The sequence below is a fragment of the Natator depressus genome, chromosome 6 (genome assembly GCF_965152275.1).
Source record: "Natator depressus isolate rNatDep1 chromosome 6, rNatDep2.hap1, whole genome shotgun sequence".
In the NCBI taxonomy this organism is placed as follows: Eukaryota; Metazoa; Chordata; order Testudines; family Cheloniidae; genus Natator; species Natator depressus.
Genome location: NC_134239.1, coordinates 15,299,036 through 15,316,529, shown reverse-complemented (window position 1 = coordinate 15,316,529; position 17,494 = coordinate 15,299,036). Strand labels below are relative to the sequence as shown.

The 17,494-nt window shown below is 46.7% G+C and overlaps 2 protein-coding genes across 2 annotated transcripts; one reads left to right on the top strand and one right to left on the bottom strand.

Annotated features, from left to right (window-relative positions):
* The first annotated feature begins 95 nt into the window (after positions 1-95).
* Positions 96-2,114, top strand: LOC141988702 (uncharacterized). Its single transcript, XM_074954605.1, has 2 exons — positions 96-964; positions 1,544-2,114. Exons 1-2 carry the CDS (start codon positions 382-384, stop codon positions 2,083-2,085), a joined length of 1,125 nt encoding a protein of 374 aa, XP_074810706.1. The 5' UTR covers positions 96-381; the 3' UTR covers positions 2,086-2,114.
* A 5,934-nt stretch (positions 2,115-8,048) lies between these two features.
* Positions 8,049-14,886, bottom strand: OR10V1 (olfactory receptor family 10 subfamily V member 1). The gene is made up of 2 exons (XM_074956641.1): positions 14,824-14,886; positions 8,049-9,014 (listed from the first exon to the last, which is right to left on the bottom strand). The coding sequence occupies exons 1-2, from the start codon at positions 14,884-14,886 to the stop codon at positions 8,049-8,051; spliced, it is 1,029 nt and encodes a 342-aa protein (XP_074812742.1).
* Positions 14,887-17,494: the final 2,608 nt, after the last annotated feature.

Sequence of the window (17,494 nt, the reverse complement as noted above, 5' to 3'; positions counted from 1 at the left end):
GTATCAACCTCCTAAGACTTGCTGAGCCCTGGTCTACACTAGGACTTTAGGTCGAATTTAGCAGCATTAAATCGATGTAAACCTGCACCCGTCCACACGATGAAGCCCTTTATTTCGACTTAAAGGGCTCTTAAAATCGATTTCCTTACTCCACCCCTGACAAGTGGATTAGCGCTTAAATCGGCCTTGCCGGGTCGAATTTGGGGTACTGTGGACACAATTCGACGGTATTGGCCTCCGGGAGCTATCCCAGAGTGCTCCATTTTGACCGCTCTGGACAGCACTCTCAACTCAGATGCACTGGCCAGGTAGACAGGAAAAGAACCGCGAACTTTTGAATCTCATTTCCTGTTTGGCCAGCGTGGCAAGCTGCAGGTGACCATGCAGAGCTCATCAGCAGAGGTGACCATGATGGAGTCTCAGAATCGCAAAAGAGCTCCAGCATGGACCGAACGGGAGGTACGGGATCTGATCGCTGTATGGGGAGAGGAATCCGTGCTATCAGAACTCGGTTCCAGTTTTCGAAATGCCAAAACCTTTGTCAAGATCTCCCAGGGCATGAAGGACAGAGGCCATAACAGGGACCCGAAGCAGTGCCGCGTGAAACTGAAGGAGCTGAGGCAAGCCTACCAGAAAACCAGAGAGGCGAACGGCCGCTCCGGGTCAGAGCCCCAAACATGCCGCTTCTATGATGAGCTGCATGCCATTTTAGGGGGTTCAGCCACCACTACCCCAGCCGTGTTGTTTGACTCCTTCAATGGAGATGGAGGCAATACGGAAGCAGGTTTTGGGGACGAAGAAGATGATGATGATGACGAGGTTGTAGATAGCTCACAGCAAGCAAGCGGAGAAACCGGTTTTCCCGACAGCCAGGAACTGTTTCTCACCCTGGACCTGGAGCCGGTACCCCCTGAACCCACCCAAGGCTGCCTCCTGGACCCAGCAGGCGGAGAAGGGACCTCCGGTGAGTGTACCTTTTAAAATACTATACATGGTTTAAAAGCAAGCATGTGAAAGGATTACTTTGCCCTGGCATTCGCGGCTCTCCTGGATATACTCCCAAAGCCTTTGCAAAAGGTTTCTGGGGAGGGCAGACTTATTGCGTCCTTCATGGTAGGACACTTTACCACTCCAGGCCAGTAACACGTACTCGGGAATCATTGTACAACAAAGCATTGCAGTGTATGTTTGCTGGCGTTCAAGCAACATCCGTTCGTGTGTTATCCTCAGGAGAGTGAGATATAATCCATGGTCACCTGGTTGAAATAGGGTGCTTTTCTTCAGGGGACACTCAGAGGAGCCCATTCCTGCTGGGCTGTTTGCCTGCGGCTGAACAGAAATGTTCCCCGCTGTTAGCCACAGGGAGGGGGGAGGGTTGAGGGGGTAGCCACGCGGTGGGGGGAGGCAAAATGCGACCTTGTAACGACAGCACATGTGCTATGTATGTAATGTTAACAGCAAGGTTTACCCTGAAAGAGTGTAGCCAGTGTTTTATAAAATGTGTCTTTTTAAATACCGCTGTCCCTTTTCTTTTCTCCACCAGCTGCATGTGTTTCAATGATCACAGGATCTTCTCCTTCCCAGAGGCTAGTGAAGATTAGAAAGAAAAAAAAACGCACTCGAGATGAAATGTTCTCCGAGCTCATGCTGTCCTCCCACACTGACAGAGCACAGACGAATGCGTGGAGGCAAATAATGTCAGACTGCAGGAAAGCACAAAATGACCAGGAGGAGAGGTGGCGGGCTGAAGAGAGTAAGTGGCAGGCTGAAGAGAGTAAGTGGCGGGCTGAAGAGAGGGCTGAAGCTCGAATGTGGCGGCAGCGTGATGAGAGGAGGCAGGATTCAATGCTGAGGCTGCTGGAGGACCAAACCAGTATGCTCCAGTGTATGGCTGAGCTGCAGCAAAGGCAGCTGGAGCACAGACTGCCACTACAGCCCCTGTGTAACCAACCGCCCTCCTCCCCAAGTTCCATAGCCTCCACACCCAGACGCCCAAGAACGCGGTGGGGTGGCCACCGGCCAACCAGCCACTCCACCACAGAGGATTGCCCAAAAAAAAGAAGGCTGTCATTCAATAAATTTTAAAGTTGTAAACTTTTAAAGTGCTGTGTGGCATTTTCCTTCCCTCCTCCACCACCCCTCCTGGGCTACCTTGGTAGTCATCCCCCTATTTGTGTGATGAATGAATAAAGAATGCATGAATGTGAAGCAACAATGACTTTATTGCCTCTGCAAGAGGTGATCAAAGGGAGGAGGGGAGGGTGGTTAGCTTACAAGGAAGTAGAGTGAACCAAGGGGCGGGGGGTTTCCTCAAGGAGAAACAAACAGAACTTTCACACCGTAGCCTGGCCAGTCATGAAACTGGTTTTCAAAGCCTCTCTGATGCGTACCGCACCCTCCTGTGCTCTTCTAACCGCCCTGGTGTCTGGCTGTGCGTAACCAGCAGCCAGGCGATTTGCCTCAACCTCCCACCCCGCCATAAATGTCTCCCCCTTACTCTCACAGATATTGTGGAGCACACAGCAAGCAGTAATAACAGTGGGAATATTGGTTTCGATGAGGTCTAAGCGAGTCAGTAAACTGCGCCAGCGCGCCTTTAAACGTCCAAATGCACATTCTACCACCATTCTGCACTTGCTCAGCCTGTAGTTGAACAGCTCCTGACTGCTATCCAGGCTGCCTGTGTACGGCTTCATGAGCCATGGCATTAAGGGGTAGGCTGGGTCCCCAAGGATACATATAGGCATTTCAACATCACCAACAGTTATTTTCTGGTCTGGGAATAAAGTCCCTTCTTGAAGCTTTTGAAACAGACCAGAGTTCCTGAAGATGCGAGCGTCATGTACCTTTCCCGGCCATCCCACGTTGATGTTGCTGAAACGTCCCTTGTGATCCACCAGAGCTTGCAGCACTATTGAAAAGTACCCCTTGCGGTTTATGTACTCGCCGGCTTGGTGCTCCGGTGCCAAGATAGGGATATGGGTTCCGTCTATGGCCCCACCACAGTTAGGGAATCCCATTGCAGCAAAGCCATCCACTATGACCTGCACATTTCCCAGGGTCACTACCCTTGATATCAGCAGATCTTTGATTGCGTGGGCTACTTGCATCACAGCAGCCCCCACAGTAGATTTGCCCACTCCAAATTGATTCCCAACTGACCGGTAGCTGTCTGACGTTGCAAGCTTCCACAGGGCTATCGCCACTCGCTTCTCAACTGTGAGGGCTGCTCTCATCTTGGTATTCATGCGCTTCAGGGCAGGGGAAAGCAAGTCACAAAGTTCCATGAAAGTGCCCTTACGCATGCGAAAGTTTCGCAGCCACTGGGAATCGTCCCAGACCTGCAACACTATGCGGTCCCACTAGTCTGTACTTGTTTCCCGAGCCCAGAATCGGCGTTCCACAGCATGAACCTGCCCCATTAGCACCATTATGCATGCATTGGCAGGGCCCATGCTTTCAGAGAAATCTGTGTCCATGTCCTGATCACTCACGTGACCGCGCTGACGTCGCCTCCTCGCCCGGTAGCGCTTTGCCAGGTTCTGGTGCTGCATATACTGCTGGATTATGCGTGTGGTGTTTAATGTGCTCCTAATTGCCAAAGTGAGCTGAGCGGACTCCATGCTTGCCTTGGTATGGCGTCCGCACAGAAAAAAGGCGCGGAATGATTGTCTGCCGTTGCTCTGACGGAGGGAGGGGCGACTGACGACACGGCTTACAGGGTTGGCTTCAGGAGGCTAAAATCCACAAAGGGGGTGGCTTTACATCAAGGAGTAGTTCAGGCAGGACTTCACGGAGGGTTCCAATAAGAAACGGGTGCACCTAAGTTATTGTTCTTATTGGAACAAGGAGGTTAGCCTGGCCTCTGATTGATACATGGCTAGATCTACCTCGCAGCACCTTCTCTGTGAGTGACTGCAGTGTGACCTAGAGGAATGAGTCCCCTAGACAGGGGAGGAGGCAAATGAGTACAAAACAAATCTGGTCTATTTCTTGTTTTGATCCACTCCATCTATCTTTTACATCTTTGGCTGGCAGCAGACGGTGCTGAAGGACTGCAAGCCATCCACATCTCATGGCTGCTCGGCAGAAGATGGTACAGTACGACTGCTAGCCATCCTCATCTCTTGCCTGCCCGGCAGAAGATGGTACAATACGATTGCTAGCCATCGTCATCTCTTGCCTGCCCGGCAGAAGATGGTACAATACGACTGCTAGCAATCCGTATTGCCTGCCTGCTCACCATTAGATGGTTCAATACGACTGACTGCAGGACTAAAGAGAATGACCTGGTCAAGTCACCAAAAATTTAGTCCCTGCGCCCATGTCTGCCCAGGCGCTCCCAGCCGACGTGGCCAGGAGCACCTCGGACATGACGAGGACGGCTATCAGTCATACTGCACCGTCTGCTGCCAGAAGGCAATGGGTTGCTGCTACTGTGTAGCAATGCCGTACCGCATCTGCCAGCACCCAGGAGACATACGGTGACGGTTACCTGAGCGGGCTCCATGCTTGCGGTGGTATGGCGTCCGCACAGGTAACTCAGGAAAAAAGGCGCGAAACGATTGTCTGCCCTTGCCTTCACGGAGGGAGGGAGGGAACGGGGGCCGGATAATATGTACCCAGAACCACCCGCGACAATGTTTTAGCCCAATCAGAGTGCTCCATTGTGACTGCTCTGGACAGCACTCTCAACTCAGATGCACGATTGTTTGCCGTTGCTCTGACGCAGGGAGGGGCGACTGAGGACACGGCTTACAGGGTTGACTTCACGGAGGGTTCCAATAAGAAATGGTGCACCTAAGTTATTGTTCTTATTGGAACAAGGAGGTTAGCCTGGCCTCTGATTGATACATGGCTAGATCTACCTCGCTGCACCTTCTCTGTGAGTGACTGCAGTGTGACCTAGAGGAATGAGTCCCCTAGACAGGGGAGGAGGCAAATGAGTACAAAACAAATCTGGTCTATTTCTTGTTTTGATCCACTCCATCTATCTTTTACATCTTTGGCTGGCAGCAGACTGTGCAGAAGGACATATTGCCTGCCTGCTCACCATAAGACGGTTCAATAGGACTGACTGCTGGACTAAAGAGAATGACCTGGTCAAGTCACTAAAAATTTAGTCCCTGCGCCCATGTCTGCCCAGGCGCTCCTGATCGACCTCACACAGGCAACCAGGAGTACCTCGGACATGACGAGGACGGCTACCAGTCGTATTGTACCGTCTGCTGCCACAAGGCAATGGGTTGCTGCTACTGTGTAGCAATGCCGTACCGCGTCTGCCAGCACCCAGGAGACATACGGTGACGGTTACCTGAGCGGGCTCCATGCTTGCGGTGGTATGGCGTCCGCACAGGTAACTCAGGAAAAAAGGCGCGAAACAATTGTCTGCCCTTGCTTTCACGGAGGGAGGGAGGAAAGGGGGGACTGACGATATGTACCCAGAACCACCCGCGACAATGTTTCAGCCCCATCAGGCATTGGGATCTCAACCCAGAATTCCAATGGGCAGCGGAGACTGCGGGAACTGTGGGATAGCTACCCACAGTGCAACGCTCCGGAAGTCGACTCTAGCCTCGGTACTGTGGAAGCACTCCGCCGAGTTAATGCACTTAATGCACTTCTGTGGGGACACACACACTCGAATATATAAAACCGATTTCTAAAAAACCGACTTCTATAAATTCGACCTTATTCCGTAGTGTAGACATACCCTGAGATATCTGAGGGCTGAACCCACTTTTCTTTTGGGTGCTCTGCTTCCTCTTGACTATAAGATAGTAGGTCCAATATCCGGACGAGGGAGCGTCTGATAATTGTTGCAGGGTTTTTTATTAATTGACATTTGTTACTCTTGTCCAGGCCTTTTCCTTTCACCCCTTGTATCCACCTAGACCGCCTCTCCTCACCAACGTAGCATGCTGTCATAAATATACACAGGGCAGCTGTACTGAATTGCCTTACCTGTAAGGGGTTAATCAGTTCAATTAACCTAGTTGGCACCTGACCAGATAGACCAATGGGGAAAGAAGATACTTTCAAATCGGGGAGAAGGGGAGGAAGAGGTTTTGTTTGTGCTCTCTTTGTTTGTTCCCTCTATGGACGGAGAGAGGGACCAGGCAGGAAAAACATCTCCTGAAAACATACCTGAAATGAGCATCTAAGATTACAAAAATTGTAAGTAAGGCAAGGAAATGTGACAGATTATCTTTCGTTTTAGCTTGTGAATTTTCCCTATGCTAAGAGTTAATTTCATTCTTGTTTTGTAACTGGAAAGCAGAGTCAGAGGGGAATCCTCTGTGTTTTAAATCTTTTTATTTACCCTGTAAAGTTACCTTCCATCCTGATTTTGCAGGTGTGATTCTTTTACTTTCTTTTTAAATACAATTCTTCTTTTAAGAACCTGATTGATTTTCAGTGTCCTAAAATCCAAGGGGTTTGGTCTGTACTCACATTGTAACCAATTAGTTGGTATATTATTCTCAAGCCTCCCCAGGAAAGGGGGTGAAGAGGCTTGGGGGAATATTTTGGGGAAACAGGGACTCCAAGTGACACTTTTTCCTGAATTTGTGTCTAAATCACTTGATGGTGGCAGCAATACCATCCAAGGACAAGGAAAGGATTTGTGCCTTAGGGAAGTTTTAACCGAAGCTGGTAGAAATAAGCTTAGGGGGTCTTTCATGCAGGTCCCCACACCTGTACCCCAGAGTTCAGAGTGGGGAGGGAACCCTGACACATGCTTTTCGAAGAAGTGCTGGCTCCCTCCTCCAATCATAACTCCTTCAGTGTATCCAACCTGTAATTGTCCAAGTGGGCATAGGGATCTGCAGACTCATTGATTCATTGCACCTCCTTAAACCAAAGTATTGTTTATTTTGGAGTAGGAACAAAGCAGTTTGTGAAAAAATGAGTTTAAAACAGCAAACAGTGTATATGCATGTCTATCTTACACAAAAGGCTTTCCACCCCCGATGGTTACCTAGACAGGTATAATTTCTTCAGACCCCCAAAGGGCTGCCTGCATCTTAGTCTGATGTCCCTCAACTTGAGAGAGTTCTTAGTCTTTTTTAAGTTGCTATAGTCCTTTTGATTTCCAGTACAAACGGGCCTTTTTCCATCACAGCATTGTCTCTTAACAACTCTCAAGTGTTTGCAGAGAAGTGGCTTATCTTGAGCCATCCTGTTTCTCTCCTGCTTGTTTTTCCTTACAGTCTCCTATTAAACTGAACTGGTATATTTGTGCAGCAAACATCCCAATGACCAGATCAACATACAGTATCCATAAATCATTACAGAGCAGCTCTAATTCCAGCACAGTGACCATCTCTTGGGCTCCCCCAAGACTCCATCTCCTGCGCATCTGGAGAGGGTAGCTACTTACTACATTCTATACAGAGAAACTCCGTGCAGACAAACAACGTTAAAAGACTCCTTTTAAGGTTCCGTGTCAGTTACTCGAAAATGAGGACATGCTAGAATTAAGATTGCCTGCAGCAGCAGTTTTACCTGTGTCCTTTCTGTCACTCTATGTACTGGAAACACTGTCAAGGTCTGGGAGCATTCTCAGTGATCAGTTGGAAGGTTCAGAAAAATAGGAGCAAGTATCTAAGAAGTCCTTCTGTGCACGCATACATGGTGATTTTTCTGCTGCTCATAACTCAGTCACATCTGAACAGAATTTTGTGAAAAAAGCAAAACACAAATATCTGCCTGCCAAATTTCAGGTTTCTAGTTAAAAGCCATAAGCTACTAGAACTATTGAAAAAATGTAGGGAAAAATAAATACTGACAAAACTACCCTATTTCCACTAGCCTGAGGATGTCTAATCAGGATTTTTAGGATTTCCTTGGCATTAGCATGCAACCAACATGATGTTTCATGGCACCGTCATAATCTCACATACCAACACCATGGGGCTTCTTGTACCACTACAACCTGGGTCCAGAGTGAAACTGGTTCCCTAGAGCTGGAATCCGATATGGCCCGTTCCCAAGCAGCTTGAGCCATCCAGTCCTACATTGTTACTCTGTTTGAGGGCCCAAAAGCGTCACTTTCTCTGGGACAGCACTTTCCTTCTCAGCACTCTGCTCAGAGCATCCTTCAACTCCTTGTTCCTCATACTGTAGATCAGGGGGTTCAGTACGGGGGTCACAAAGGTGTAGATCACAGACACCACCTGCCCTTGCTCCGGGGAGTAGCTGGAGTTGGGCTGTAGGTATATGAAGCTGCAGCAGCCGTACTGCAGGAGGACGACTGTCAGGTGGGAGGAGCAGGTGGAGAAGGTGTGGCACCGGCCGGCTGCAGAATGGATTTGCAGGATGGCGGCCAAAATGAAGATGTAGGAGAGGCAGATCAGTAGGAAGGGGATGGTAAGGACTGTGACACTTACAATGAAGAGGGCAGCCTGGTGGACATGTGTGTTGGTGCAGGCCAGCCTCAGGACAGCAGGGATGTCACAGAAGAAGTGATTGATTTCCTTGGTGGTGCAGAACGGCAGGTGGAAGATCAAGATGGTCAGTTGCAGGGATAACAAGAAGCCCAGCACCAGTGAGCCAGCTACGAGACAGGCACAGACTTTCCAGTTCATTAGGAGGGTGTAGCGCAGCGGGTGGCAGATTGCCACATATCGGTCGTAAGCCATGACAGCCAGCAGAATGCAGTCAGCACCTCCCACAAAGACAAAGAAGAACATCTGAGTGCCACAGCCAGTGAGGGAGATGGTGGCCTTCCTCCCTGACACAAGGTTGACCAGGGCCAGTGGGGCAATGACAGAGGAGTAGCAGATCTCCAGCACTGCCAGATTGGCCAGGAAGAAGTACATGGGGGTGTGGAGGGAGCGGTCAGTGCAGACAGTGAGCGCAACGGCGGCGTTCCCACAGAGGCTGAGCAGGTACATGAGCAGGAAGGCCAGGAAAATAAGCAGCTGAATCTCAGGGAGGGTCGAGAGAAGATGGAAGTGAAATTGTATCAGCCCTGTTTGGTTTTCATCCCCCCTGGAACCAAGACACGGGACCTGTGAGAGAAGAGGAGAGAAGAGCAGACCCTGTCAGCAGTCATCAAGGTCAGAACAAGAGGAGACAGGATCACAGTGCAATCAGGACAGTCAGAGGCAATAACAGGAAATACTTTCTAACCCTAAGAGAAGCTCCGGGAACAGTGCATGTTGCCGAGGTAACTGAAGGAATTATCTTCCCTCTGGACGTTCAAGGCTGATACTAAGCACCCATCTATCCAGGATGGTAATGGAGTTCCTGTCCATAATGCCACCCTCTGGCAGAATGCATTGGAATTTCTGATAGGAAAGACAGCTGTGAGCCCTGCTCCCTTCTTACCCTTATGGTGACTGATTTGTCTTGATTTTCAAACCAAACTACAGGTTTGATGCTGCATGGATAACGCTGGATCTGCCAATGGTATTTTCTTGTGATGCTTTCTCTGACTCTGACCTGAAGGTGGCCATAAAAAAACATTGCAGTAGCCGCAGGGTGGCAAAAGCCTTGGAAAGGGTGTCTCCCTCCAAACCAAAAAGCAACAGGACGGAAAGAAGAAAGCAGTGTACAGTTCAATGGCAAGGCACAAGAGAGCCCAAGCCCCAAAACAACCCTCTATCTCCCCTCTGTCCTTCCTTGTTTTTATACTTCCACCATCACCCTGCTATCTGAGCAACTAAAAATTGAGTCCAGCCCAAGTGAAGCCAGTTAACTGTTCGGTGTTAAGATAAAACTTCTGTCATGGATCCACAGCTATGCCCCAGCTACTAAACAGTTCCTCGGCGGACCCCCAATGGGGCTCACTTTTCCTCAAGAGCTGGCCACGCAGCCTCAGAACCTCCAAGACAGAGCCTCTGGACTCCAGCCCTCCTGCCTCATGCTGTGAGTTTTGACCAGTGAGTCCAACTGAACCAGACACCTGGTCAGAGACATGTGCCCTCTCCAGGACTCTGGGCTTCCCAGCCAGTGTCTGCAGTGACACCAGGCAACCTTTTCCAACCAGAGCAGGGTTCATTAGCCTGCTGGCACAAGGCATGGGGAAGTCCTTAGGGTAGCCCAGAGAAATAGAGGCTATAATATAGTCCATTCTGGCCAAGCCAGTGCAACCAGCCAGCCAAGATGCTGTGGATCCACATCTGGCTTGGGCTCTCTGTCTCTGTCAGTCCAAGATGAGAGTTCCATGTCTCTGCAAAGTGCAGCCCTTACTCCAGCCACCTGATACTTGCTCCTTTTGTTCTTGAGCTGGGGCAAGGGGGAGGAGACAGTGCTTCCCTGATGAGAGTTGGGGGGAAATTGCCTCCCTCTTGGTTGCTGGTGGCTAGGTGTGAATGTCCTGGCCATTGGGGTTCCCATTGTCTTTTTGAATTCTCCACTGATATGGATTGGTTTTAGCCAGTCTCTTAACAGGCCATTCCTTCCACCCCAGACAGCTACATGACACAAACACCTCCTGCCTCTTTCTCGGCTCCAAGAGCAGCTTTAACCCTTTTGCACCCACTGGGTCATGATGCAAAGTACAGAGGGAAACTGAGGCATGCCTGAGATACTTAAAATATTACAAAAAATTCCCACTTTGTCACAATTTCCCTGAAGCACCGGTGTGAACAGTGCTTTGTCGGCAGGAGCGTTCTCCTGCCGACAGCGCTAACGCCACTTATTGCGGGTGGAAGTTGTCGGCAGGGGAGCCGACAAACAGTGGCTACACTGCGCACCTTATAGCGGCATGGCTGTAGCGACACAGCCATGTAGACATAGCCTAAGTAGTCATGGGCTGAGAGGTAAAATTCTCTCATAGCTCAGAAAGCTGCTAAAAAGAAAACAAAGCGTAGGAATAAACAGTCAGTTTTCATCATGGCTAAAGGCTTCCACACTAGGGCTGCTACTGTTCAATATATTTATTATGGATTTGCACAAGGAGGCAAGCAGTGAGGTGGCACTGGATGTAGATGACATAGAATTAGTTAAGATCAGAGGAGACTGTGAGGAACTCCAGAAAGGCTGGACAAAACTAAGCAATTAGCAACAGTATGTTAGGCGAAATTCAAATTGGAAGGAACTGACTCATGGACATTGATGTGTCCTAAATGAACTGTACCCCTACTGGGAAAAAATCTAAGTGCTGCTGTGCATAGCACAATGAAAATATCTGCTCAACGCACAGAGGTGGTTGAAAGGGCAAACAACTCGTTCGGGTGTATTAAGAAAACGATAGAGAAAAATATAGAAAACATTATAATGCTGCTAGACAAAGGCATGGTACACAGTCAGCTTGAGGACCACATTCAGTTCAGTTCTGTTCAAATGCTTTCTAAAGGGATAATGCAGAAGTAGAAAGGGTGAAAAGAAAAGCAATGAAAATCATCAAAGACATGAGAAGACTCCAGATGAGAAGGGATTTTAAAATGAGATACTAGAGCGTTTAGAATAAGATGGGACATAAGAGGTGGAAATAATGTAATGAATAGTGCAGAGATGGTCATTCCAGCACTGCTTTTTAGCCTCTCATAATTAGGCTTCGCACAATTTGATTTTTATTTTTTATCATGTCAGGTGATAATAGCTATGTTTATTTTTAAGCATCTGTTTTATTGTTATAGATTTAAATGTCCACAGAATTATGGATTTTAAACATTTTTTTCTATTTTGATCAATTTAGTTGTTCATGGTTATGGGAAACCAAGAGGACACCAGTTGTGGGAAAACATATAATGACTGTAGATGCTAAGATGCAAAAAGCTATAGTTTTATAACCATTAAAACACAAATTGGCAACATCACATATCAAACTATACCAAACAAATATCCTTAAATCAAAAAATCACGCCTGTTTTTATTGTTCATTCTCCAGTCATTTGTAACAATCCCAGTTCAAAAGGCTAAACCCATGGATTTTGACTCTAATAAATTCTCATGCAGCATTTTTCTTATTTTGCCTGTCTGTAAGTTTTAATTATTATCGGTGGAAGCATTTTTAATCGGTTTGTATATGCATGGTGAAATAGATGTTTACCAACATTTACTGATAAAAATCTAATCCTTCCCAATCTACTCATAATACTAGAATAGGGGGACAGGACAAGTAATGAAATGAAAAGGCAGCAAATTTAAAACTGATCAAAGGAGGAATTTTTTCCAGATAGTGAGCAATTAAACTGTGAAACTGATGGATACTTGGTTAATGACAAGAGCTTATCTATATTCAAAAAAAGGATTAGACATTTGTATAAATAATGACATCTACACTCACAGTGCTGGGATATAAAAGATTATAACACACTCCCCCATGTTTTATATGGCGTTCTAGGTGAACGAGCTGGGAAGACACTTCCTCTTTTAGGCTTGTTTTGGCATAATTGTTCACTTCCTCCAAGGCAGCTGGCACTGGTGTTGGCATATTAAAGAAGGTCTGTATTAAAATCACAAGGGAGTTTGATTCCCCATAGTTTAAATTCCAGGGTATTACTAATTAAGAGGTCTCTTGTTTTTCTTTTGGGTCTGTTGTTTTTACTGTTTCTCTCCCTCTCCGAGTGAGACTTGCAAGCTGCTAATTGTGTCTGTCCTCAAAGCAATACTTTGTAACTGCCCTTCAAAATGGTACACAGAGACTCCCACCCTCTGTACTTTTTATCTCACATTGTTATGTTTGTGACACCCCAAGAGTTGTTAAAGTTGGGAGAGACAGCGAAATAACAATTGTGATTAAAATAGAGATAGAGGATGTATGTGGATGGATGCTTGGTTTAGATAATAAATGAATGATCAGGGAAGTGCCAGCCTAAGAATTCAGTATCAATCGGCTGAAGAAGGCGCAGAGTGGAGACAACCGGATGACCCCCAGAGGGCAAAACCGGAATCCACAAAACCATCCCAAGGATGAGAAAACTGAAGAACCAGATAAACACCTGATAGCCATCATGGAGCCATCATGACAACAGCATGATGAAGCAATTCCCATAGACTGGCATAGGAACAAATTCCTATAAAAACTGACTCTAAAAACTGAGAACTTTTGAGTCTGGTTCTGCCACCACCCTCCAGGAGCATCGGATGCGCATCTGACAAAGACTCGGCTCCACCCTCGTGTACAGGCTACCTGGCCAGTACTCTGTCACAAGCAACCTCTAGGCTGGTAACTACAGCAACTATGAAGAACTTGTATGAATGAATGTATGAATGGATATGTGGATAAATAAGGAATAGTAGTGATATAGAATTGTATATTCTGATCTTTTTATTATATTTACAATAAATGCGGCATATTGCCTTATCTCCTTTATAAGATCCTGTTGGTCTTATTTTTATGATATAACACTGTGTTGGGCTGAGCGAATAAAGCCACAAATGCTGGAGAAATCTTGTGTCACCAAGGGAAAGGAACACAATATTCACAGAGCACAGCATGTATCATTAGAGTGGCCCTTTCTTCTCATTCTAGGGCTTGATCTTACCTCCACTGCTATCAATGGTACAGCTCCCAGTGGGGCAGGATCAGGCATCCAAAATAATTGCTGTTGGCTCAACAAGTATAGGGCAAACTTTACTCTCCTCAAAAAGGAATGTAACTATCACATATGGACAGAAAATGGGAGACCATCAGGTGGGAATACTGTCTGAAATTCCTCCAGTTGAGCCAAGGATTATGCTTTCTGATTGGGGAGATTTCACCTGTGGTGAATAATGACACACTAATGTCTTTTGAATAAGTGATGGCTATAAGGAGGAGAGCGAGAGACAGCAAAAGAGAAGCACAACAGAAACAGAAGGAGGAAGCAGCTCCAGAGCAGATTATGTGGCCCTGAGAAAAGCCTAAAGAGAGATTTTGGACTCAGAGTGCTGGCTGGAAAAGCAGGCTTGGGACAGTGAGCAAAGAAACTGTCTGCTGCTCTTTGATTCTTACTGTGTAGGGATTCCACCTAGCTCCCTTCCATTCAGGACTTTATATATAAGTTTTTGTAAATAAACAAGATTGCATCAAAGGCAATACCTGAATCTATCACCAATTTCTCCACTCCAATGTGTAACTACCTACAAGACTTCAAGATTTTTGGCTAGCCGCTCAGCTCAAAAGGGGTAATAATATGACAAGAGATTGAAAAGACTATGACTGTTTTACCATGGGGAGAAAGCTAATAACAGGGCACCTGACAAAATATAAAGAATAATGCCTGGTGTAGAGAAGACAGATCGGGAAATTGGGTTCTTACTTTCTCATAACACAAGAACAATGAAACTGAGAAGTGGCAAACTCAGAAGGAATGACTTTTTCCACTCAATGCACAATTAGCCAGCGGAATTCATTGCCACAAGATTGCATTGAGGCTAAGAGCCTAGCCGGGCTCAGAAAAGGACTGAGGGTTATATAGAGTCATAATAGTACCTACGGAGGCTGAGATTTTTAAAGGAGCCTAAGGAAGTTAGGCACCTGATTCCAGTGAAATTCAATGGACATTGGGTTCTTCATGCCACCCTAAAAAACAAAAGTTTTGTTAGGGATATAAACCCTCCTTCTCTAAATATTGGGGGTGAGGATTTAACTTTCCCTTGGGGCAAGATGTCCTGTAACTGCTGATTGTGAGGGTTTAGACACCATGGAGATGGGGGCCAGATAAGTACCATAGACAAGCTAGACGGAGCCAGTGTGGCAGTCCCTGTGTTCCTATATTGTTAGAACCTCTGCCTGGCTGCTGTTGGAATGTAGCACCAGTTGTTGTATAATTGAGACACCCTCAGGAGCTAACCTCATCCCAAACGCAGAGATAACAAAGGTCTCGAGGAAAAGGTTATGGAGAGATGAATGGGAATAAGGAAGAGCCCACCACGAAAACCTCTCACCTGACTGGCCCCAACTCGCGGCTCCTGGACCCACAACCACACCACGAAGGCTGCCTTTCCCATCATTCTTTGGCCCCAAAAGCCAGCGGAGACGGTGGAGAATCAAAGCTGGCCAGGTGGCTCTCAGCCTTCTGAATCCCGAGGCAGGAGAGCTGGCTGGACTCTCCCTTCCTGCAGCCTGGTTCTGAACATCCCCTTCAAGCCCAGGAGCCTTTACATACCATGCAGAGTCCTTAGGGGGCAGAGGAGATGATGGAGCAGCCCTGCCCTCAAAGGAGCACCAGGCAGGTAAACTATCTTGCAGCCTCCGGTCCCATTCCCGTGCTGCCCTCCAGCAATGCTCTTTCTATTAATTTTAAAAGGCCAAGACTGATTTATGAAGCCATCATCCACTCAATAATTGCCCTGTTCTGTTCATTCCCTCTGAAGCACCTGGCACCGGCCACTGTCAGCAGACAGGACACTGGGCTTAATGGACAATAGGTCTGACCCAGCATGGCTTTTCGTGTGCTCTTAAGTGTTGTCATTACAAACATCTGTGCATATTGAAAGCTGAAAATGGAGGGATCTGGTCAATTAAATTGAATTTAACATCAGAGTGGATAACACAAACCTCCTTTTTATTTTAAATGGCCTTCCTATGGATTTCCAGCCTGCTGCACAGGAGAGTCCCAGAAACAAGGAGGCCTTGCCACAGATTTAAGTCCAGCTTGCTCCGGGGTGCACAGGACCTTGCCCTTATCTGACCAACAGTGGGAGAGACGGTGGGGAACAATTTATAAAAATAATTGTTGTTCCTGCTGGATGGAGATGAAAGGGCCCCCTAGCAGCAGCCTTATCCCAGAGATGAGAGGGGACAATATGATTTTATACCAGAGACATACATGAGTCAGAAAGTTCAGACCTGGATCTCAAACTGTTACCCAGGCATCCCATGTTGGCAATAGACAGGGAGTATGCAGTTACAAGTCCATACCCAGGGTCTGGGACTTGCCTAACCCTGCTCAGCTGGGCATGTTTCCCTGGCGATCACCATCTTCATGCTATTTCCCCAAAGGGGGCCGGGTGTGGTCCCTGCCAGAAGCTAAGAACTCACTGGCCGTCATGGTTAGTGCAGGAAGTGTGTGTGATGCTAACAGCCCAGCTCAATTTGGAGCCACAGGCCATTTCACCTGTGTGTGACTTTCAAAGAAATGTTAAATGTATTAGTATGCACAAACCAATTCACTAGTTAGAATAGAACATAGAGGGATGTTATCATATTGCATTTACATGGCATATGCCCCGGTAATTACACTTGATTTGCATTCATGAAAACTAGGGAATGTTAATGGCATTCTCTTCACCTATCAATATTCTGTTGTCAACTATCACATTCCATGTAGTTCCATTATGTATACCCTGTAATTAGATAATCCTAGATCAAAGGTGTGTTAGTATTAGGATAAGAATTTACTTAATGTGTAAAACTTCATGAAAACTAATGAGAGATTGTCTGGACTGCTGTAACTAAATGCATTGTGTATGTATCTGTAATCGGATTGCCCATTAAACAGGATTGGAGCCTTGAAACTGTAAATGAAGAAGCATGCTAACTTCAAAGCATGGGTCATTATGTTCAGCAATGGAGAATCCACAAATCTGGTCTGCATAGGAAAAGCCCATGCTGTGATGAGATGCCTGTCAGCTTGTTTTCTGTGAGCAGGATCTAGAAATTCTGAACCCAGGAAGCAATCGGGTATCTCTTGAGAGACTGATGGAAAACTAGCAGGTACTACATCTCTGCTATTATTTGGACTATTAATTTAGACTCATCTGTAATGTATTTTACCTGTTTTAACCTCTCAATAACTATTTCTTTTTCTTAGCTAAAAGGTATTTAGTTAGTTTACTAGAGAAATTGGTTACAGTGTTGTCTTTGATGTAAGATCAAGAGCATCCATTGAACTGGGGTAAGTGACTGGCCCTTTGGGGTCGGGAGTGACCTAATATGTGGTGATTTTTGGTTTTAAGAACCTTTCCTCACTTAATCCAGTCTGTCTGGGTGGCAAGATACACTGGAGAGCCTAGTGGGGACTGTTTGTAACATCATAGTAAGACTAACATGGTAATCCAGGAGTGCACAGTTGTTACTGACTTGGTGAAATCTAATTGTAAAATATACAAGTTTGGGGTTTCTGCCCTGTTTTCTGACAGTCTGACCTGAGATTGGCACTCTCTGTTGTCAGCTACTCTGGACAGCATGACAGTATGTATGGGAAACATTTTAAGAGCTAGTAACATGTAGAATATTGTGTTCCAAAGTAGCTGGAGGTGAAACTGGCCACCTGGGGTGAGGTGGCTCTCAGAGTTAACTCAATCAAGAATGAGAACAAACAATTCACATCTTGTGGCCCAGCCCAGCCAAGCATTTACTGTCTAGACGAGGTGCAGGGCCTGTAGAAAGCACCAAAGAGCCCAAGAATAAGACCTTGAAGAGGGCGAACTGAAGTTACCGAAACATTGGGGCAAACTGAAGTTATTGAAACATCCTGGTTACGTGAAGAGAGAAGGTCTGGAGCTGTATAAAAGGAGAAAGAAGAGAAAGAAAGAATTTCATCCATTATGGAGACCAGTGTGACTGTCTCAGAAAAGTGGATCCCAGCTCTCTGGACTGGACAAGCGCTGTATA

Coding starts and splice junctions, on each gene's coding strand:
- LOC141988702 (XM_074954605.1), top strand. CDS start 382: ATGCAGAGCTCATCAGCAGAGGTGACCATGATGGAGTCTCAGAATCGC. Junction 965..1,543: donor AGGCGGAGAAGGGACCTCCG/GTGAGTGTACCT, acceptor TTTCTCCACCAG/CTGCATGTGTTTCAATGATC.
- OR10V1 (XM_074956641.1), bottom strand. CDS start 14,886: ATGGGAAAGGCAGCCTTCGTGGTGTGGTTGTGGGTCCAGGAGCCGCGA. Junction 9,015..14,823: donor CGCGAGTTGGGGCCAGTCAG/GTGAGAGGTTTT, acceptor CTTCTCTCACAG/GTCCCGTGTCTTGGTTCCAG.